The following is a 22,941-nucleotide window of genomic DNA, read 5'->3' as shown; positions in this document are numbered from 1 at the left end:
ATCTCTTGGTCTTGGTGTGAGAGCCAATAGTAAGGAAGATGAGGTAGAAGCCTCTGAAATTGCTCTCTCCCTGCCCTCCTCCACCCCAGCCAAGATCATAAATCAAATCAATATCACAGACCTCAGCAAGATGAGGGACCAAGAGATCCCACTCAGTCCACACCCCCCACGTTCACCCCCCCTCCCCCCCCAAAAAAATAGCCATCTACTTATGGCTCTGGGTGTAACTCTGGGTGTAACATCACGACCTGAGGCGCGACCAGCCGGAAGGAAGTCAGTCCTGCAGGGGTTGTCTTGGAACTGGCTGCGCCCTTCCCAAGCTGTTTCCTGGGTGGGCAAGGTTTCAGGCAGGAACCCACCCTCAGAGCATGGACTCACTGTGTCTTGGATTATATTGGCAATAGCTGCACCCTCCCCAAGCTGTTTCCTGGGCGGGCGAGGTTTGAAGCAGAAACTGGCCCTTGGAGCGTGGAGGCATATCTTTATAAAGTTTTAATACATTATATTAGAGGTTGTGGTGGTACCGTTTTACCCACAGCGTCTACAGGAATTGCTGCAAATTTACTTCTCAGTGGAAGAACCTTTCATTCCCAATATAAATGACCAATTTTGTTAAATGAAACTTCAATTTCTAGACTCGATATAAACAGTGAAGTTGCTAAAACTATTAAAAAGGCCCAACTTCTCATTATTGATGAATGCACTATGGCATCCAGTCATGCTATAAACACCATAGACAGATTACTAAGAGAAATTGTGAATTTAAATGTTGTATTTGGTGGGAAAGTTCCCCTTCTTGGAGGGGATTTTCAACAATGTCTCAGTATTGTACCGCATGCTATGGGATCGGCCATAGTACAAATGAGTTTAAAGTACTGCAATGTTTGGGGATGTTTCAGAAAGCTGTCACTTAAACATGAGATCAGAGGATTTTACTTATAGTGGATGGTTAGGAAAACTTGGAGATGGCAAACTTGATAGCAGTTTTCATTTAGGAATGGATATTATTGAAATCCCCTGTGAAATGATTTATAATGGATCTATTATTGAAGCTACCTTTGGAAATAGTATATCTATAGATAATATTAAAAATATATCTACACATGCAATTCTTTGTCCAAAAAAATGAGCACGTTCAAAAATTAAATGAAGCTGAACCGGTCTGGCTCAGTGGATAGAGTGTCAGCCTGTGGACTCAAGGGTCCCAGGTTCGATTCCGGTCAAGGGCATGTACCTTGGTTGTGGGCACATCCCCAGTGGGGGGCGTGCAGGAGGCAGCTGATCGATGTTTCTCTCTCATCGATGTTTCTAACTCTCTATCCCTCTCCCTTCTTCTCTGTAGAAAATCAATAAAATATATTTAAAAAAAAAATTAAATGAAGACATTTTGGATATACTCGATGGAGATTTTCACACATATTTGAGTGATGATTCCATTGCTTCCACAGATGATGCTGAAAAGAAAAATTTTGCCATCGAATTTCTTAATAGTATTACTCCTTCAGGAATGCCGTGTCATAAGTTAAAATTGAAAGTGGTGCAATCATCATGATATTGAGAAATCTTAATAGTAAATGGGATCTTTGTAATGGTACCAGATTTATTATCAAAAGATTATGATCTAACATTATGGAAGCTGAAGTATTGACAAGATCTTCAGAGGGAGAGGTTGTTCTGATTCCAATAACTGATTTGTCCCCATCTTACACTGGCCTCCCATTTAAATTAATTCGATGACAGTTTCCCATGATGCCAGCATTTGTGATGACTATTAATAAATCACAAGGACAAACTCTAGACAGAGTAGGCATATTCCTACCTGAACCTGTTTTTGCACATGGTCAGTTATATTTTGCTTTCTCTAGAGTTCGAAGAGCATGTGACGTTAAAGTTAAAGTTCTAAATACTTCAGCACAAGGGGGAAATTAGTCAAGCGCTCTGAAAGTGTGATGTACAGGGAGATATTAGAATAAGTTTAATCACTTTATCAGTCATTGTTTGCATCACTGTTGTTTTTATATCATGTTTTTGTTGTTTTTATATTATGCCTCTGTTGTTATATCCTTTTGTTACTGTTTATTTATTAATAAATTTATATATTATTTTCATATACATTTTACTAACTTCCTTTCATCTCTCACACTTCTATTATAGAGAAAGGGCAAATAGCAATATTAAAATATTTCCGCTAATTAATTCCCTTTTAATGTGCACTAATTTCATGCACAGGGCTACTAGTTTAACAATAATCCACAAACTAAACTAGCTGTAGGAAGGAGCGTGTGAGAGTTCAATTGAGAAGCTGAATATCTTGTTGGAGAGCACCAATGACGCTTCCCACAGAGAAAAGGAAGACGCACTTCACCGCCATCCCCTTCCCTGGCCATGCAGTTCAGTGATGAGAGGACCACTCAGCCCTGAGTTCTCCAGGAGCATAGAGAAGGACAGGATGACCTTAGGCCTTCACGGTGGGGGACCGGACACCCCAGCCACTGCGGACACAGGACTTGCGTCCCTGAGGATGAGGAACGCCAGACTTGGCCAGTGTGGACCCTGCTGCCAGAGACCACAGAGACGTCCTGCAGTGTCTCCCTGGAATGGAGCGTGTGCCCCCCAGAGCTGGCACCACTGACGCCCCTGAGTCCTGGTGCATGCTCACCCTGGACCCAACACCACTCCTGTGCATGCACCCCACCCAGAGGGACAGGAAGCTTACTGAAAGAAACAATGCCCCCAACGTCCCATGCCCAGAGAAGGAACTAAACATCAGGATTTGAGAGGCCCAAAGAATCCTCATAGATAGAATCTAAAGAGTGCTACTTTAAGATGTATTATAATTAAATTTTCAAAAGACAAAGAGAATTTTGAAAGCAGCAAGAGAAAAGAAATCTGTTACAATAAAGGGAACCCCCTCAGACTATCAATGGATTTCTCAGCAGAACCTGGATAGAGTGGGACAATTTATTAAAGTACTGAATAAAACTGCCAATAAAGAATAATATACCTGGCAAAACAATCCTTTAAACAACGAAAGAGAGACAAGAGGTTTTTCTAAACAAATAAAAACTGAGAGAGTTCATCACCACTAGACCTACCTTAGAAAAACTGCTAAAGGTATTTCTTCAAATTGAAACAAACACATTCTAAATAGCAAAGTGAAAGCATGTGAAAACATAACTCTCACCTGTAAAGGTAAATATATAGTCAAATACAAAATAAAGCAGCATTGTAATGGTGGTATATAAATTTCTTCAAACCCTAATATAAAAGTTAAAAGACAAAATATTAAGAATAACTGTAACCACATAGAAAAGCTAATAGATACCTATTATAAACAAAGTAAATTCTCCAAGTACACAAAGGGGAGGGAGGAAGATGTGGCGGTTTAGCATGTGACTGAAGTTCAGTTGTTAACAACTTAAGCAGACAGATATAAGTATAGGATATTTTATGCAATCCTCAAGATAACAACAAAGAAAATCCTGTAATATACATGAAAGAAAAAAAGCAAATCAAATCATCAAGTAACAAAGAAAGACAAGAGAGGAAGAAACAAAACAACTTCAAAGCAAACAGAAAACAATCAACAAAATAGCAATAGTAAGTCCTCACTTACCAATAATTACTTTAAATGTAAGTGGATTAAACTCCCCAATTTTAAAAAAACAGAGTGGCTGAATGGATTTTATTTAAAAAGAACCTGTGATATGCTATCTATAAGGGATTCTGTTTAGATATAAGGACATACATGATAACAGAAATAATAAATGAATTCAGTAAAGTTCCAGTTTTCACAACAAAAGAAACAATCAACAAATGAAAAGGCAACCCATATAAGGAAGATAGCTATATGTCAGATGAGAGGTTAATATCCAAAATATATAAAGAACTCATACAATTCAATAACAAAAAATCCAATTAAAAAGTGGGCAGAAGAGCTAAATGGACATTCTCCACAGAAGATGACTAAATAGACAACAGTGCAATGAGAAGATGCTAAACATCACTACTCATCAGAGAAATGCAAATCAAAACCACAATGAGAACATGTCTCACACCTGTTAGATGGCCATCTTCAACAAGATAAGTAGAGTGTTTTTGAAGATGTGGAGAAAAAGGAACTCTTGTGCACTGCTGATGGGAATGCAAACTGGTACAGCCAATATGGAAAATAGCATGGTGGTTCCTCAAAAAAATTAAAAAAGGACTACCATATGATCCAGCAATTCCACTCCTCAGTGTATATCCAAAGGATGTGAAAATAGGCCATCAAAGAGAAAGCCGAACCCCCATTTTTTGCAGCATTATTCACAATAGCCAAAATACAGAAACAACTTAAGCATCTCTCAGTGGATAGATGAAGAAAGTAGATATGGTCTATATAGACAATAGCATATCATCCTATCTAATAAAAGAGGAAAAGGGTAATTAACCGTACCTCCGCTACGCTTCCCATTGGCTAATCAGGGCGATATGCAAATTACCTGCCAACAAAGATGGCGGTTAATTTGCATGCATAGGTGCCAAGCGAAGGAGCGAAGCCGGCTGGCCCTGGGCAGGAGCAGAGAGCGAAGGCCGGCCTGGTGAGCGAAGAGTAAAGAGGGGGGCCCGCCGGCCCATGCGTGCAGGGCCAGGGGCTTAGCTAAGGCTTAGCGCATACACCCCTTTGGCCCCACAGCAGGGCATCCTGGCAGCCTCCTGACAGGAGGGCGGCCAGGAGAGCTGAGTGGGGCAGAGGCTGCAGGGAGCCATGGAGGGGCAGGACTGCTGGAGCCAAGTTCCCAGGGGTCTGAGGAGAGTGGTTGACAGGAGCCTGGACTGCAAAAAAGGAAGAGGCAGCAGCCATGGGGAGGTCTTCCAATCCCCCTGCACAGACACCCTACCACAGCCCTCGCAGCCCTGGGGGGACGAGGAGGCTGACCAGACAGGAGAAGACCCAGCCTTGGGGGTAGCTGCAGCCCATATCTCCAACTCCCAATCTCTTCCCCTGCCACCCCCGCCAGGGGCACCCACAATAATAGCACGCCTGCGCCAACCCGTCAGGGCCCCTAGGCACCCAAGGCCCATGGCCTGCCGCTGCTGGGCCCCCTCCACTGGGGCCAGGCACGCCTCTCCTCCCTACCACTCCAGACCCAGGAGGAGGCAGGCCTAAGCGGCCCCTCAGGGTCAGACTCATCCCCCCAAACACCCCCTCCCTGACAGCAGTAGTGCTGTCTCCGCAGCAGAAGTGCACTGAACCTTGCCAAGGGTGCGGCTAAACCTGCCCTCCTAGCCCACCTGGCCCCACCCTGGCCCGGCCCCTGCCCTGCTCCAGGAGATTGGAGCCCCACCCTGAGTATGTACAGCTGCGAAAAGGCCATGTACAATTTAAAGAATGGTGCCAAGTGGGGAGGTTTGACAGTTACTCCCCTTTCAGCCTTGCCACCCCCTTAGTGCCACCCTAGCACTCCCCTCGCCCCCCTGCCAGCGCCTCCAGAGATGACCACCGCTACAGGGTTGCTGGCCAGAGCCCGCCCCTCTGAGGCCTGTGGAACCCTCTGCAAAGCTTCCATAGCTACAGTCCCAGGAAACAATCATGCCCTCCTCCCCTAATCAGCACCTGCTACCTGTGAGGGTACCCATCGGCTTAAAAATAACAATTCCTTCCCATTTAGATATCACTTACTTGATGAAACAATTCTAGGTTTATTAGCTCAGAACCTCCTCATGACAACCCAGTGAGGTAGGTGGAAAAGAGATTACAATTCCCATGGTATATGCGTATGCAGAAATGAAGCTCAGAGAGGAAAAGTGTCAAGCACAGTGGTTCCCAAGGTGCAGCACATGCCCCATGGGTGGGGGGGGACAATTTTATTTTAAGTGGGGACAATTCCAGAATGAGTTAACAGTGAATTTTTGCATTTCTTATGGTTCGAAGGGGCCTCATCTACAGCGTATCCTATATAATGAAAGGCCAATATGTAAATGACTGAATGGTGGAATGACCGGTCACTATGCTGTGTGCTGACCACCAGGGGGCAGACACTCAACGCAGGAGCTTCCCTCTGCTGGTCAGTGTGCTCCCACAGGGGGAGAGCCGCTCAGCCAGAAGCCAGGCTCACAGCTGGCGAGCACAGCAGCAGTGGTGGGAGCCTCTCCCACCTCCGTGGCAATGCTAAGGATGTCCGACTGACGGCTTAGGCCCACTAAGCCATCAGTTGGACATCCCCCAGGGCTCCCAGACGGTGAGAGGGCACAGGCCACACTGAGGGACCCCCCCCCCCAGTGCACTAATTTCGTGCACCTGGCCTCTAGTCCTATATAATAAAAGGCTAATATGCAAATTGACTTTACGGCAGAATGACTGGTCATTATGACACGCATTGACCACCAGGGGGCAGATGCTCAATGCAGGAGCTGCCTCCTGGCGGTCAGTGTGCTCCCACAGGGGGAGCACCACTCAGCTAGAAGCTAGCTCACGGTGGCAGGAGCCTCTCCTGCCTCTGCGGCAGTCAGACATCCCCCGAGAGCCCACGGACTGTGAGAGGGTGCAGGCCAGGCTGAGGGAACCCCTGTGTGCATGAATTTTGTGCACCAGGTCTCTAGTTCATTTATGAAAAAGAAGAAATTCTTGCCATTTGCAACTACATGGGTGGACCTAAGTGAGATGAGTCAAATGGAGAAATATATATACTGAATGTGGAATTCAGCTATCACATATGTGGAATTTTGAAACCTGGTTATATGTCATGCCATCATGGCCATCAGAATACATTTAGTCAATACAGAATAAATTTAGCATACAATGGGGCTAGAGCTGAAAAAGGAGAGACGTTTAAGGTATAAACTTGCAACTTGTACACAAGTAAGTCCCAGAGATCTAACGCACAGCACATGGGATATAGCCAGCAATACTATTGTACTGGGCTGCATATCGGGGCTCGCTGTACTGTCTGTTCCTGGAACAGACAGATAGGAAGGTACTGACATCAGGTCAGGCCTTGAGATATGGTCTCATGGTCCCTCCTCAATATACTGTGCTCTCTGTTCCCGGAAAACATAGATAGGAAGGTGATAATGCTATACTGTGTCGGGAACAAATTGCGTAAACAAGGCTTTGTAACTCTGTAGTTTTTGCAAATAAATAGGCTGTAACGCTTGCAGTCATTGCTGCAGTTCAGCCTTTGCTTTGGTGGAGTGCTGGGACTGCAGATAGCTGGCCAGCTTAATAAAGGTTCCTAAGCAGAGAAACTAAGATGGTGGCATAGGGAAACACCAAAATTGCTGCCTCCTACAACAACTTCAAAACACAATAAAAGGACAGAACGGACATCATCCAGAACTACAGGAAGGCTGGCGGAGTGGAAATTCTACAGCTAGAAGGAAAGAGAAAAGCACACTGAGGGTCAGGAGCTGTGGAAGTGAAGTGCAGAGGTACGGAGGCTCGAGTGCGCGGAAAGGGGCTGGCACCTGAGGACGCAGCTGTCTTTTTGAATCGGGAGGGAGTCACAAGCTCCCGACTGCTCTGAACTCCGGTTCCGGGAAGTCTCTGGGGACCCAGGACTCATACGGGGAGAAACTGGACTGTCTGGCAGCGGGCAGAACTCGGAACTCGAGGGCGGCTTTCCCTCAGAGGTGCTTGCAGCAATTAAATTATCAGGACACTGAGACGCGCACGGCCCCTTAGGGCAGGGCTGAGAATCCTCCATAGTTCCTTGCTCCACCCTTTGATTCCCTGAGACCCCACCCCACCAGGCTGTGGCAGAGGCTTTTGCATATGAATGCCCTGGCCCTTTGCAACCTGAAAATTACCTAACAAACTGCAGCTGGGCCACAGAACCAGAACTTCCAAGAGAAGGCCCAAGGCCCCACAGCAGCTTGCATTGCTTCACAGCTGGGCCTCATCAGGGCACCTCCAAACTCCAAAAAAGTAAGGGGAATCTGCAGTTCTCTTCATAGCTCCTGCTGGGTAACCTCCAAGAGCCAGTGTACCCAGTGGTCAGAGGGGGACCATCCGGATTACAACTCCTCAGATCTATAAGGGGCACACCCAGGGGGCAGACTCAGTGAGCACCAAAGCCCCACTGAAGCAAGTCTTGCCCCAGAAGGGTGTCTTCAGCACAGAAGTTCTCCCACTGCAGACACAGCCAATTCTCACTGCCAATTGACCTGGAGGTCAATTCCTCCCAGTGATCCTACAACAATCAAGGCATAACTACAACAAGACTGTGCACAAAGCCCACAAGGGGGTACACCAAGAGTGTCCACCTCAGGTCACAGGGGAGGCTGAGCCACTGGGCCCTACAGGACACCTAGCACACAAAACCACTCTACCAACACAGGGAAGCATAAAAAATGCGGAGACAAAGAAACAAGTCACAAATGACAGAAATGGAGGAAAGCAAACGACTGGATATAGAGTTCAAAACCACGTTTATAAGGTTTTTCAAGAATTTTATGGAAACCGCCGATAAATTTAGTGAGACCCTCAAGAAATCTAGTGAGACCCTCGAGGATATGAAAAAGGACCAACTAGAAATTAAGCATACACTGACTGAAATAAAGAATAATATACAGAGATCCAACAGCAGACAAGAGGATCCCAAGAATCAAGTCAAAGATTTGAAATACAAAGAAACAAAAAATACCCAACCGAAAAAGAAAAAAGATTCCAAAAATATGAAGATCGTGTAAGGAACCTCTGGGACAACTTCAAGCGTACCAACATCAGAATTATAGGGATACCAGAAGAAGAGAGAGGGCAAGATATTGAAAACCTATTTGAAGAAATAATGACAGAAAACTTCCCCTACCTGGTGAAAGAAATAAACTTACAAGTCCAGGAAGCACAGAGAACCCCAAACAAAAGGAATCCAAAGAGGACCACACCAAGACACATCATAATTAAAATGCCAAGAGCAAAAGACAAAGAGAGAATCTTAAAAGCAGCAAGAGAAAGAAACTCAGTTACCTACAAGGGAGTACCCATACGACTGTCAGCTGATTTCTCAACAGAAACCATGCAGGCCAGAAGAGAGTGGCAAGAAATATTCAAAGTGATTAATAGCAAGAACCTACAACCAAGATTACTTTATCCAGCAAAGCTATCATTCAGAATAGAAGGTCAGATAAAGAGCCTCACAGATAAGAAAAAGCTAAAGGAGTTCATTACCACCAAACCAGCATTATATGAAATGCTGAAAGGTATCCTTTAAGAAGAGGAAGAAGAAAAAGGAACTCTTACCATTTGCCACAGCATGGATGGAACTGGAGAGCGGATAAATACCACATGATCTCACTCATTTGTGGAATACAATGAACAACATAAACTGATGAACAAGGACTGATTCAGAGACGGAGAGGCATTGATTGGACTGTCGGGCCCTGGAGGGAAGGTAGGGGAGGGTGGGGGTAAGGGGGAAAGATAAACCAAAGGACTTATATGCAAGCATATAGGCCTAACCAATGGACATGGACAACGGGGGGGTGGGGGGGAGGGCATGAGCGGGGGGGGGGGGGGGGTTAGGGGGTAACGTGGGGATAAGGACACATATGTAATATCTTAATCAATAAAAAATATATTTTAAAAAAAAGGTTCCTAAATTTAAATTCTGAGTCGGTGGTCTATCTTGCTGAGCCACCCATAACACTATCACAAACTTCCAGTGGCTTAGACACTAAATCTTAATTGTTCTTACCACAAAAATTAAATAGCAATCATGTGACATGAGACAGAGGTTAGCTCACATTACAGTGGTAAGCCTATTGCAACTAATAAATGCATCAGTAAACCTGTCATACATCTTCAACCTCACAGTATTACATGTCAGTTAGATCTCAAAAATTTGTCATTTATAAAAAAACACTAAATGTCCATACTACCAAAAGTGATGTACAGAGTCAATGCAATCCCTATCAAAATATCAGCAACCTTGTTTACATAACAGAAGAGAATAACCCTAAAATCATAAGGAAACATGGAAGACTCTGACTAGCAAAGCACTCTTGAGAAAAGAACAAAGCTGGAGACATTACACTTCCTGGTTCCCAGCTACAATCATGGGCCGCTTAGTGATGGAGATGTGTGAGTCCTTACGGCTTCGTTGTTGCGAGTGGATCACAGAGCGCACTCACACAAACCTGGGGGGGTAGCCACCACACCCCGGCTGCCCAGGGCCTTGTGTGGTTCCATGGAGCGAAAGAGTTTCTCTGTCATTGGTTCCTTCGGCTCTTTGCATACGTAGGTGCAACCTGCCCTAAGTCTAACACTGGCTTCCTTAGCCACCATTCCAGGCTCAGTGGGCCAGACCTCGGAGCACCCAGAGGCCTAGGACGGTCCTGGGGTGCATGCTCTGACCGCTGGCAGCTTGAAACATTACCTATAAGATGGATTTTCTTCAAGACTTGCGGGTTGAGACAGACCTTGGCATCACTCTTGAGATAAACAAGCTAAGCACACATTCCTAACCTGATTTAAAAGGCCTCCCATGATCGTTGGCTGCCCCCTCCCCAAGTCACCTTTCCCTCGTCTCCCATGACCCTCCTTCCTCCTTCACTGTGGCAACCACACTGGTCTTGTCTCCATCATCAGTTGCACCATGAACCCCTCCAGTGGGCGGATATTGTTGCAGGCTTCTCTCATTATTTTTTTTAACCAATTTCAAGTTTAATATAATTAATTTCATTTTTATTTTTAAAAGACATATTATCTTAAACATTTCAGGGTTCCCTGAAGCCATGTGGATGGTTCTGGAAGGGTACACTGTGCAACAGGGAGGCCATGCTGCTGACGGAAGCAGCACAGCCGTCTTACCAGGGTGCCCGACCGAGCGGCCGGCTGCTGCAGGTCCTCGCTGTAGGCGGAGCTGTGGAAACTCTGCGGGATGCACGTGGCCGAGAAGCCCTCCTCTTCAATGAGGTTCTTGTACAGCTGCGTCTGCGCTCGAGCCAGGCCTTTCAGGATCACATAAAACCCATCATTTCCGAGCACTGCAACCAAACCAACGGCAAGGGTTAGTGCCAGACTTCACTTCCCAGGCTCTGTGAGGGGCGCGAGGACCGCACCACCCTGGCGCGCGCTCTCAGCAGACTCCCTTCCAGGGCGACAGTGACTTCAAGGTGGCCCCGGCGTCAGCAATGCCCCACTCACATCACAGGGCACGGACGCCGCACACGGGACTTCGCGGGCGGTTGTCACGTGACCAGCCCCGAGGCGCTCATGGCCGTAGGAAGTAAGACGTTATGATCAAAGTAAAAGCAGCCAAGCCCCCGGAATGTTTCCACATGTTTGCCTTCCCCTCCTGAGGCCGTTCTGCCTATCGGTATAGTAGCAATGTCTTCCCACTAGTATTCTCACTTCTCTTTGGAAGGGAGGTGCCCAGGCAGAGGGCTTTGCCCGTGTTTCTCCTGCTCCGCCTGGGGGCGCTCCACACCGGCCGCGGGCCCCTGACCGGCAGGGACCTGACAGCGCTGCGCAGGAGTGGAGGCCGCGCAGGGCGCTGACTGCTTCGCTGGCTCTGCTTCCTAACTGGCTGTGAATAGAAACTTCGCATCATTTATTTGACAAAGCTGCTTCTCCTCATGCCCTGAGACATACCAGCCGCCTGCCTTCTCTCTGGGCTCTAAATCCTGCCTCAGCCCCAGAAGAGAACAGAGGAGCAGCTCCCCGGGGGGCACGGGGCTGGAGCTGGGGGGTGGCCCAGGGACAGCGAGGCTTGGGTGGCACCACTTGTCAAAACTCCTCAAGCACCAGATTCCAGGCTTAAACATGCACAGCCTGCACGTCACTATCAGCTTAAATACAGGGCGGGGCACACTGGCTCTGCGCCAGCCTCAGTGTGTCGGGACCTGCCCGCCCAGCGGTCCCAGTTATGTGGAGCGTGAAAGGACGCACGCGCAGTGGGAGCTGTGGGGACGGGGCCACTCGAGGCCGCAGCAACTCGCTTTACCGCTTCGCTTCTGCGTCCTGAGCCAGACGCGCCTCCAAGCCCACTGCCTACATGAGCCCTGCGTACCCCGGCAGGTCCTGTGGCAGGTTCCACCGCTGTGCACACTTCAGGGCTGAGAGCTAGACCCCTGCTCGGGCTGAGGGCCAGAGGACTTACGCACACCGCAGCGGCTCCTACTGTGCTGGCCTGTGTGGGCCTCAAGCACCAGCGCCCTCCCTCCCCCTTCTGGGCCCTCCCCTCCTCCTCCTCCTCCTCCTCCTCTCCTCCTCCTCCTCCTCTCCTCCTCCTCCTCCTCCTCCTCTCCTCCTCCTCCTCCTCTCCTCCTCTCCTCCTCCTCCTCCTCCTCCTCCTCCTCCTCCTCCTCCTCCTCCTCCTCTCCTCCTCCTCCTCCTCCTCTCCTCCTCTCCTCTCCTCCTCCTCCTCCTCTCCTCCTCCTCCTCCTCCTCCTCCTCCTCCTCCTCCTCCTCTCCTCCTCCTCCTCCTCTCCTCCTCCTCCTCCTCTCCTCCTCCTCCTCCTCCTCCTCTCCTCCTCCTCTCCTCCTCCTCCTCCTCCTCCTCTCCTCCTCCTCCTCCTCTCCTCCTCCTCCTCCTCTCCTCCTCCTCCTCCTCTCCTCCTCCTCCTCCTCCTCCTCCTCCTCCTCCTCCTCCTCCTCTCCTCCTCCTCCTCCTCTCCTCCTCCTCCTCCTCCTCTCCTCCTCCTCCTCCTCTCCTCCTCCTCCTCCTCTCCTCCTCCTCCTCCTCTCCTCCTCCTCCTCCTCTCCTCCTCCTCCTCCTCCTCCTCTCCTCCTCCTCCTCCTCCTCTCCTCCTCCTCCTCCTCTCCTCCTCCTCCTCCTCCTCCTGTCCTCCTCCTCCTCCTCCTCCTCCTCCTCTCCTCCTCCTCCTCCTCCTCCTCTCCTCCTCCTCCTCCTCCTCCTCCTCCTCCTCCTCTCTCCTCCTCCTCCTCCTCCTCCTCCTCCCTTCCTCCTCCTCTTCCTCCCTTCCCCCCTTATCCTCTCTCTCCCCCTCTTCACCCTCCTCTCCCCTCCACCCCTCTGCTTCTCCTTTGTCCCACCTTTCTCTTTCTCTCATATGTATTTCGTAGGAATGTGGTTTCAATTATGGTAAAGTGAGACCCTATGTGTGGCCTAGTCAGAGATCATGTTTCATCTTAAGTGGAAAGAAAGCACATTTCAAAGAAATATAAATTGATTTAAAATGTTAAAAAATAAAAAGTCAATGTATGTACCCATGAAAACATGTTTATGGGACTGATGTCATGTAACAACACAAGTCTGGAGCAGGGTTTGGTGGTTAGTTTGTAAGAAAATGGGCGTAACTTGAATGCGGGTCATCATCAAGCACGCTGTTCATCACTGAGCAAAACAGCAGCTCTGGACCAGGCTGCCACCAGACCTTCCCTATTTTCTCCAGAAGGTCTATGGCCTTAGGTCTTAATAAGTGGGCTGACAGGCCATCCCTGAAAATGGCTCATTAAGAAATAACCTCCTGTAGATTTCCAAGAGCAGGAACATAGCTGCCCTGGCATCCAAATAGGCTGGGTCCGCCCTGATGAGCAGGCCCAGCACTGATCATTGATCGTCGGGGGCTGGGTGAGGTGCTGTGACTCATTCTCTCAGGAATCCCAAATGTCACTTAGCATCAGTCCATTTTTCAGATGAAGAAATTAAGTCTCAAAATCATTAAGTAATATCAAAAGTGACAAAATACATTAATTTCTGCAGGTTTTCAAGTATAGGGTGTCCCCCAAAGTATACACACACTTTGAATAATTATAAAGGCAGTGTTCATTAAAATACATTTCATTTTCAAAATTGAACTATCAGCTGTTAAAGTGTGTATACATTTTTGGGGACACTATATTCACACACACACACACACACACACACACACAACTCATATCTAGGAATGAGCATGCAGTGTATTATATGAATAATTATGCAGTATATGCATATATATTTATGTCTGAAATAAAATGCATAATATATGTGTATGTACATATATACATAAAAAATAGTTTTATAGATTTTATAAAGGGTCTCAATGAAGATTAAAAGAATTCTTACTATTTTGTTACAAAGTTCAGTTCAGAAATTGACCCTCAATTATTTCCTAAAAATTAATGTTATTAGTTTATTTATTAATCTATCAATATCAGTTTGGTAGAGATATGAAAACAAAAGAATCTAAAGAGAATTTTCAGAAATATATGCAGAGTGGGATGAACTTCTTCATACAAATACTTGAGGAGAAAAAAGAAAATCCTCATTCAAACAAAAATATAACATAAATTGAGTTAAAAATGAAAAATCAAGAGGAAAGTGAAATAGAGCCACCAGCAGAAAATTCTCAGATAGAATTATTCATGTAACATCTGAAATCAGCCCTCAAATATATGGACAAATGACATAAACCCCATAAAAATGTCTACAGAAAGAAGTGCAGTAGAATTAAGCTCTCAAATAACAACTGAAATATTACTTACAAATCACAAAGTGATATTACATTTATCAACTGTGACTATATATATATATATATATATATATATATATATATATTAATAACGCAAGATAAAATAAGCTTTTGAAATCTAAGTAATATGAAGAAACATTAGGTATAGACACCTTAGTCAAATTTGCAAAGTACACAAAATACTTCATGTAACTTTTAGAAAAGAGAATACTCCAAGCATTTAAGAAAAATTCTATGTATATAAAAGGCTAATATGCAAATTGTCCCCTCAGGAGTTCCACCAGGAGAACAGTTGGATTGCTTGATATGAGTGCGCTGACCCCAGGGGCAGTGTGGAACATGGTGGGTGACCAGTGGTGGCGGTGGGGTGCTGAGGGAGTGAGGGAAGGAGGAGGTGGGGAGCCGGGAACCTCATCTGCCCTGATCCCTGGCCAGGCCTAGGAACCCTACTGTGCATCAGGCCTCTAGTCTGACCATAAGAATTAAAACAATAGAGATAAAAATGGCATTAAATCTTCATCCCCAGGCTTTATAAAAGTAAAGAATCGATAAAATCATGTTGGTTACAAGTACGTTTCTTTAAATTACTTATCCAGCCAACCTCTATGACATAAAAAGACAAAAGAAATCTTTCCCAGGACTTGAAGGAATTTCCTAGTGGAGGACCTTATATTTTAAAATATCAGTTTACCACATTTGTACCAGGTGAACAGAAACATTCAAAAAGAAATAAGAATACTAATAATGGAAGGTTTAATGAATTGCTTTGACTGTGACTTTCAACAGGTGAGAGGCCAAACATAAAGTTAGATTAAAGCAAACATGTGTGCGAATTCCCTGCTAAGGGTCTACACAGGACCCTCAGCTGAAATCGACCATCCTAAACGGTTTCTAATGTTTCCAGGGGCTGCAGTTGAACCAGGTCGTGTGGTCATGTGGTTGGTTCTACACGTGTGTGTGTGTGTGTGTGTGTGTAACTGAGCATCAGTGCTTCTCCTTTCGTGAAGCCTCTCCTACCCTCTGCTCTGCTCGCCATCCTGACCACCTCCCTTCCCAGGCGTCCTCGCAGGACTTCTGTTTGGGGCTCTCTCTGCCTTTTCGGTTTCCGCTGGTGACCACAACCTCCTGGGGCAGGAAGGGCCTCTGACACGCCCTCAGTACCTCCAGCGCATGGCATGCCACCTGAATGTTGTAGGCCCCTAGCAAATACTTGAATGAATGAAAGCTTAATTAATGATCCTGTTGTATGTATCTACACAGAATCTCATAAAACATTTGGGGGGGGGGGGAACTCGTTTGTTTTTCTTAGAATTCTGTCTTCTGAGAAATGAAATAAAGCTCCTTGATGGCCTAATTTTCTACTCAGGTGGGAGCTTAGGAAAATACCAGAAAGTTATATGAATTTTAAGCCCATGGTTTAATTCATGGAATCCCCATATAAAGGCCTAAATGGTCCCAGAAGTAACATAACAAAAGCAATGTGTGAGTGGCCTTTGCATAGCTTTTGTGGAATTAAAATATCTTTGGAGGTGGAGTTTGTTCTTAAGGGCAATTGTTCCTCTCTAGGTACTAGGAATAATTATTTTAAGACACAAGTCTAATAACCTATTTAGAATATTTTTATGTGTGGAAGATAAGGTATTAGTAAAACTGGATATTTGTTTTGATATTTTTTAAAAACACAAATAAATAAATATTATCTAGCTCAGAGCTAAGCGGAAGAAGAAATGAGAAGAAATTCATATCACCTTATTTTGGGCGTGGGCCTTCCATTGGAATGGCCTCTCAGTATTGATACCTTTTGTCAAATATTTCTAGAGATTTCATAAAGGTAGAAATTATAGCTATAAATTATTGGTGATTGTTTTTAATAACTTTAAAACCTGTTACTTTATCATCTTTTTACTTAGTCCTTCTCACTAAGAAAATTTCTTATTTCAAAATTGTTTGTTCACATGGGTACTAAGGTAGAGGCCTCTGACTTTTTCAGTAAATGACAGAATTCATTCATTCAGACTCTGTCTTGTTATCTGAAAGTTACAGTAAGTGAGCTTACAAAAATACATACAGCATTGCTTTAAAAGTTAGTGATGAAATAGAATGAAGGAAAAATGGGTGAGAAAAAAGATAAAAACAAGAACAAATTAAAAAACAAATTGTGTGAAATCCTATATATTTGCCAGGAGATAGTATTGAGTGAGCAGACAGTTTTTGCTCCATTTGCCTTACTTTTAAAAAATGTTAATGTCACATAGTTTTTAAAGGCTTATAACAATGTCCTTAAACTATTTCACATGCCATACAAAATGAGAAATCTGATTGGTTATGTGATTTAGCAACTGTAAGAAAATTTTAAATATAACTTGCCTAGAAGTCTCAAAATCACTGAATATATTTCTCCCAGAGGTTCTCAAAAAAGAAAATAATGTCATGTAGGCACAACTAAACTTTTCCCAGAGCACATTATTAAAATACAGGGTCCTGACAGACTATTTCTAAGGACTTAACCATCATTTCTCCGCAAGAGAGTCAGAAGCAGACCCCTGGGGGCAGCGGTGGCGGAGGGACCACAGGTTTGACTCCTGTGGCAAGAGCACATTATTTGGATCACAGTTCCTACACAGAGTGATGCCCACTACATTTTTTATGAGATTTACTTACTGTGTTTACAATATGTTAAATGAAATTTAAACCACAACAGACAATAAAGTCTGAGCAGGTTAAGAAAATGCTAAAAATTTAGTAATATAAAAAAGATTCTGAGCACGAAAAATAAACATAAAAGTGCCCAGCCAATGTGGCTCAGTGGTTGAGCGTCAACCCATGCACTAAGTGGTCATCAGTTTGATTCCAGGTCAGGGCACATGCCCAGGTTGTGGGCTCGATCCCCAGTAGGGAGTGTGCAGGAGGCAGTAAATCAATGTTTCTCTCTCAAATTCATGTTTCTCTTTCTTTTCCTTCTCCCGTCATATCTCTCTCTCTAAAAATCAATAAAGACATATTTAAAAAAATAAATATGAGTATATTAAAATGAGGAGCCATGGTGTTTTGAGGTATAGCATCAAAAGTTAGGAGTAAAATAAAACAATGAAATTTAATGGGCTTCAAATAAAGAAAACAGAGTAAAGATGATATAGTGAACGAAAGAAAAAACCCTTCAATAAGTTCATAGAAATATTTCAGTGTTAATATAAAAGTAGATAGTCATAAAATTTTGATCAAGAATCTAATTCCAGGCAAAATAATTATTTTAGCTTCCCTGAGCTTTAGGTTGCCAATCAAAAAAATGCCCCCTGCCCAGAGCATAAAACAATAGTGCAATGGACACTCTTGAGATCCCTTTAAGTAAACTGTATACTTATTAGCATACAGAAAGAGGGTACTATTTGGGACATGTATTATGCATAGTATTTTTAGGATAGTGATAGAGTAATCGTGTTTCAGTACCATATTCATGTAAACTGGAGATGTGTGCTATTCAGTACTTCAATCACAGTTCCTATGGCCTTGCGTGAGAAGACTAGTGACAGGCTGAGTGCATGCTGGGAAGATTAGGGAGCTGCCTTAACAGTGAAACCCAAGGACCTGTGCCAGGGCAGACAGAAGGTGCCAACAGCTGTTGGAACTGCAGGTGAGAAACCACAGCCTGGGTGGCTGGCTGAGCAACAGCACCTGGTGGAGAGGCTGCAGGACACTTTTCATTGCAGCAGGGGAGGAAGCGCATCCCAGGGGGCAAAAATACCCGGTTGGGCTTGTTTGTTACATTGGATGAACAAAAAGGTTTACAAAAGTGGGTAAGTGAAATAACTGAGTTGTCAGAATCGGTGTCTTAAAAACTCAAGAGAAGGGCTTCCACACAGACAGTAAACACAGAGAGTGGAATTTTTTTTTTTTATAATAATGTTACAGTTTATTTATTCATTTATTTATTCTTTTTTTAAAATTAAATCTTTATTGTTCAGATTTTTACATTTGTTCCTCTTTCCCCCCCCCCCATAACTCCCCTCCTCCCAGTTCCCGCCCCACCCTCCGCCCTCACTCCCCACCCACTGTCCTCATCCATAGGTGTTCGATTTTTGTCCAGTCTCTTCCCCATCCCCCATACCCCTTCCCCCCCCCCCAAGAATAGTCAGTCCATTCCCTTTCTATGTCCCTGATTCTATTATAATCACCAGTTCATTCTGTTCATCAGATTATTTATTCACTTTATTCTTAGATTCACTTGTTGATATACGCATATTTGTTGTTCATAATTTGTACCTTTACCTTTTTCTTCCTCTTCCTCTTCTTAAAGGATACCTTTCAGCACTTCATATAATCCTGGTTTGGTGCTGATGAACTCCTTTAGCTTTTCCTTATCTGTGAAGCTCTTTATCTGACCTTCAATTCTGAATGATAGCTTGGCTGGATAAAGTAATCTTGGTTGTAGGTTCTTGGCATTCATCACTTTGAATATTTCTTGCCACTCCCTTCTGACCTGCAAAGTTTCTGTTGAGAAATCAGCTGACAGTCGTATGGGTACTCCCTTGTAGGTAACTGAGTTTCTTTCTCTTGCTGCTTTTAAGATTCTCTCTTTGTCTTTTGCTCTTGGCATTTTAATTATGATGTGTCTTGGTGTGGTCCTCTTTGGATTCCTTTTGTTTGGGGTTCTCTGCGCTTCCTGGACTTGTAAGTCTATTTCTTTCACCAGGTAGGGGAAGTTTTCTGTCCTTATTTCTTCAAATAGGTTTTCAATATCTTGCTCTCTCTCATCTTCTGGCACCCCTATAATTCGGATGTTGGTACGCTTGAAGCTGTCCCAGAGGCTCCTTACACTATCTTCGTATTTTCGGATTCTTTTTTCATTTTGCTTTTCCGGTTGAGTGTTTTTTGCTTCTGCGTATTTCAAATCTTTGACTTGATTCTTGCGATCCTCTGGTCTGCTGTTGGGGATCTGTATAATATTCTTTATTTTATTCAGTGTATGCTTAATTTCTAGTTGGTCCTTTATCACAGCCTCAAGGGTCTCATTAGATTTCTTGTACATCTCATTAAGTTTATCGGCAGTCTCTAGAAGACTCTTGAAAGACCTCAAAAGTGTGGTTTTGAATTCTATATCCAGCAGTCTGCTTTCCTCCATTTCTGTCACTTGTGTCCTGTTTCTTTGTCTCGGCATTTTTTATGCTTCGCTGTGTCGATAGAGTGGCTTTCTGTGCTAAGTGTCCCAATTACCTGAGGTAGACACTCTTGGTGCACCCCCTTGTGGTCTTTGTGCACAGTCTTGTTGTAGCTAAGCCTTGATTATTGTAGGTATCACTGGGAGGGATTTGACCTCCAGGCCAATTGGCTGTGAGAATCAGCTGTGTCTGCAGTGGGAAAACTTCTGTGCTGGATCTCTAGGATGGTGCTAATCTAGCCTCTGCCTGAGGCTATCCAGCAAATGCCTCCATGCAAGGCTTGGGCAGGGCGTGTCCCAGGGGATCAACAGGGTGGGCGGAGCGAGTAGTTATGGCTGCTCTCAGTCCCTTCCCCAGAGGCTCTGCCTCTTAGTGTCCCAGCAATGGGTGCAAGTACCTCGGAGAGAAAGCTGCCCTCGAGTTCAGGCTGATGCCAGACAGTCCCGCTTCTCCCGTTTGAGTCTGGGTCCCCAGAGACTCTCCCGGAACTGGAGCCCAGAGCCTGAGACTCAGTCCTGATTGAAACAGACAACCGTGCCCTCAGCCGCCAGCCCGCTCTGCACGCTCCTCCGCACCTTTGTATTTACTTCGGCACCGCATCTCTTCTGAGTCTCGGTATGCTTTTCTCTTTCCTTCTAGTTGTAGAATTTCCCCTCAGCCAGCCTTCCTGTGGTTCTAGGTGATGTCCGTTCTGTCTTTTAGTTGTATTTTTGAAGTGGTTGTGAGAGGCAGCAATCTCCAGTGTTTACCTATGCGGCCATCTTGGTTTCTCTCGATGAGAAAGTATGAGATGTGAGCTGGGATGCCTTATTTCACATAAATGATCAAAGTGACATTTGTCCCGGAAGGAAAGTTCATATTTTAACAGTTAATCACCTGAGTCAGCAAGATGCCATCAGAATATTTGCTTCTACTTGTAATTTTAAAACCTTTGTGAAAAAAATAAGTGTGTAGTTACAAACACTGACTTGTGGATATACACTCACTATGGCAGCGATTCTCAACCTGTACCTGTGGGTCACGACCCCTTTAGGGGTCGAACGACCCTTTCACAGGGGTCGCCTAAGACCATCAGAAAACAGATATGTAATTACATATTGTTTCATGATTAATCACTATGCTTTAATTATGTTCAATTTGTAACAATGAAATTGGGGGTCACCACAACATGAGGAACTGTATTAAAGGGTCGCGGCATTAGGAAGGTTGAGAACCACTGCACTACGGAAAATTCAACACAAAGATATGGGGAAGAGAGAGGTCATTGTCCCAGTCACTGCCCTTCAACTCCTCTCTCCCCCACCAGGGTAACAACTTTCAAAACAGGTATTTTGAGATTTTCCTTCAGGATGTATCCCTGTGGACTTTGCCAGGTGTTTTTATAGATCTATAATAATAAAAGCATAATATGCTAATTAACCGGGGGAAGGAAGGTCTACTCTTGCACGAATTTCATACATCAGGCCTCTAGCTTATATATAACTTCAGGTATTTATGAAAATACACATGGGTTTATATTACCTATTAATGCTACAATTGTTCTGTTTGCTGTTGTGGGGTTTTTGGCCTCCATGTCAATATATGCAGATCTGCCTCATTCTCTTCAACCACAGCTAGCATTGCAAGGCCGCTTACCACCCTGTTGCTGGCCACTCTCTAGCCAAGGCCATTCAGGCTGATTCCACATTTTTCACCATACGGAATATAATTTCAGGGATATATGACAACACAAATACATTTTTAAGTCCTACCCTCAAACTGACAGCAAAGCAATGTTGAAAATTTGTTCTTTCTTTCAATATCATTCGTCCCCTGCAACACCGCCGTGACTTAGTCTTCCCTGCTTGATGGCAGATTAAATGAAGCTATGAAGGAGAACCATCAGGGAAAACTCTCGAAACGTGTCCTGTTTCCAGCAGACACGCATTCTCTGAAGTTACAGTTAGACTTTCAACGCAGTGGCCCTGAGGAACCACTTGCTCAGACTGGCAGCTCGATTGGGAGGGGTGGAGAGCGAGCGCAGACCTGCGGTAAAGTGTGTTTGAACTCCACTCGAACCAGGATACGTGCATGATGCTTTGTGCCTTAGGGCCCCAGGTGCCCGTCAGTGATGAGTGGATAAAAAAATCTGTGTACATTTATGCCATGGAATACTGTGCAGCTGTAAAACAGAAGGCTCTTCCTTACCCTTAGAGACAGCATGGAGGGACCTGGAGAGTATCATGCTAAGTGAAATAAGGCAGTCAGAGAAAGACAAGTATCACATGATCTCACTCATATGTGGAATCTAATGAACAAAATAAACCAACAAACAAAATGGAAACAGACTCAGAGAACAAACTGACAGCTGTCAGAGGGGAGTGGGGCTTGTGAGGCTGGGTAAAAAAGGTGAAGGGATTAAGCAAAAACAAAACAAACAAAAAAAAAACTCATAGACACTGACAACAGTATGGCGATTATCAGTCGACAGGGGGGCAGGGGAGGTAGAGGAGGGTAAGAAAGGAGATTTGACTTGGGGTGAACACACAGTACAATATAGAGGTGATGTATTATAGAATTTACACCTGAAACCTATATAATTTGTAAACCGATATAACCCAATAAATTCAATAAAATAAGAAAAGAAACAAATAATAATCTACTTTTATTTGCTACTGTGATTAATAAATAAGGAAGATTCCCTGACATACACAAAAAATGAATTAAGTAAATTAGTTTCTCTTTTCTAGTAGATACTTAATAATCACAAAAAGAAGAACAAATGCTGCACTCCTGGTTTAGGTGTGTGACTCCATGTGTGTTGACTTGCCTGCCACCAATTAAGATATAAAATACTCTCCTAATGCACCCAATATACGCTTGGTAAAGGAGCTAGAAATTAAAATTGGGAAACTGGAAATCTGTCTGGAAAGGTTTTTTCCCCCAATAACTAATTAGTATTGGAATCAGTCAAATAACCACTTTGACCACTTCCTGCCTTAACTATGAGCACCAATGCTAATAAAAGAGAACCATGCAAATTGGTATTACTCTACTACGCCCACCAGCCAATCAGAGTGACTATGCAAATTAACTCAACAAAGATGGCGGTTAATTTGTATATGCAGGCAAGGAGCAAAGATTGAAGACTGAAGACTGAAGAGACTTGGCTCCTCTGCTGCAGCCACAGCGGAGAAGCCAAGCCTCACTGCAGCCCTAGGGGAGAAGCCTAGCCTCGAGGCCCGGCTTCTCTGCTGCGACCGGACCAAAGGCCTGAGTCCCGGGTGCTGGAAGAAAACTGGTGCCGGCAGCCAGGGGAAGGAAGGCCTATTGCGCGAATCTTAGTGCAATGGGCTTCTAGTCCTATATAATAGAAGGCTAACATAAAAACTGTCCCCTCGATTGGGAG

The 22,941-nt window shown here is 44.6% G+C and overlaps 1 protein-coding gene across 1 annotated transcript in view; it reads right to left on the bottom strand.

Moving 5' to 3' along the window:
- The window catches only part of CNBD1 (cyclic nucleotide binding domain containing 1), a 209,708-nt gene that overhangs the window by 112,942 nt on the left and 73,825 nt on the right, over nt 1-22,941 (bottom strand). Inside the window, exon 6 of the mRNA XM_036337501.1 lies at nt 10,793-10,968. Coding sequence (XP_036193394.1) covers nt 10,793-10,968 — 176 coding nt within the window. The remainder of the gene's footprint in view (nt 1-10,792; nt 10,969-22,941) is intronic.

The sequence above is a fragment of the Myotis myotis genome, unplaced genomic scaffold, assembly GCF_014108235.1.
Source record: "Myotis myotis isolate mMyoMyo1 unplaced genomic scaffold, mMyoMyo1.p scaffold_m19_p_16, whole genome shotgun sequence".
Taxonomy (NCBI): domain Eukaryota; kingdom Metazoa; phylum Chordata; class Mammalia; order Chiroptera; family Vespertilionidae; genus Myotis; species Myotis myotis.
The sequence above is the reverse complement of the archived record's forward strand: the minus strand, read 5'-3'. Positions and strand labels throughout refer to the sequence as shown.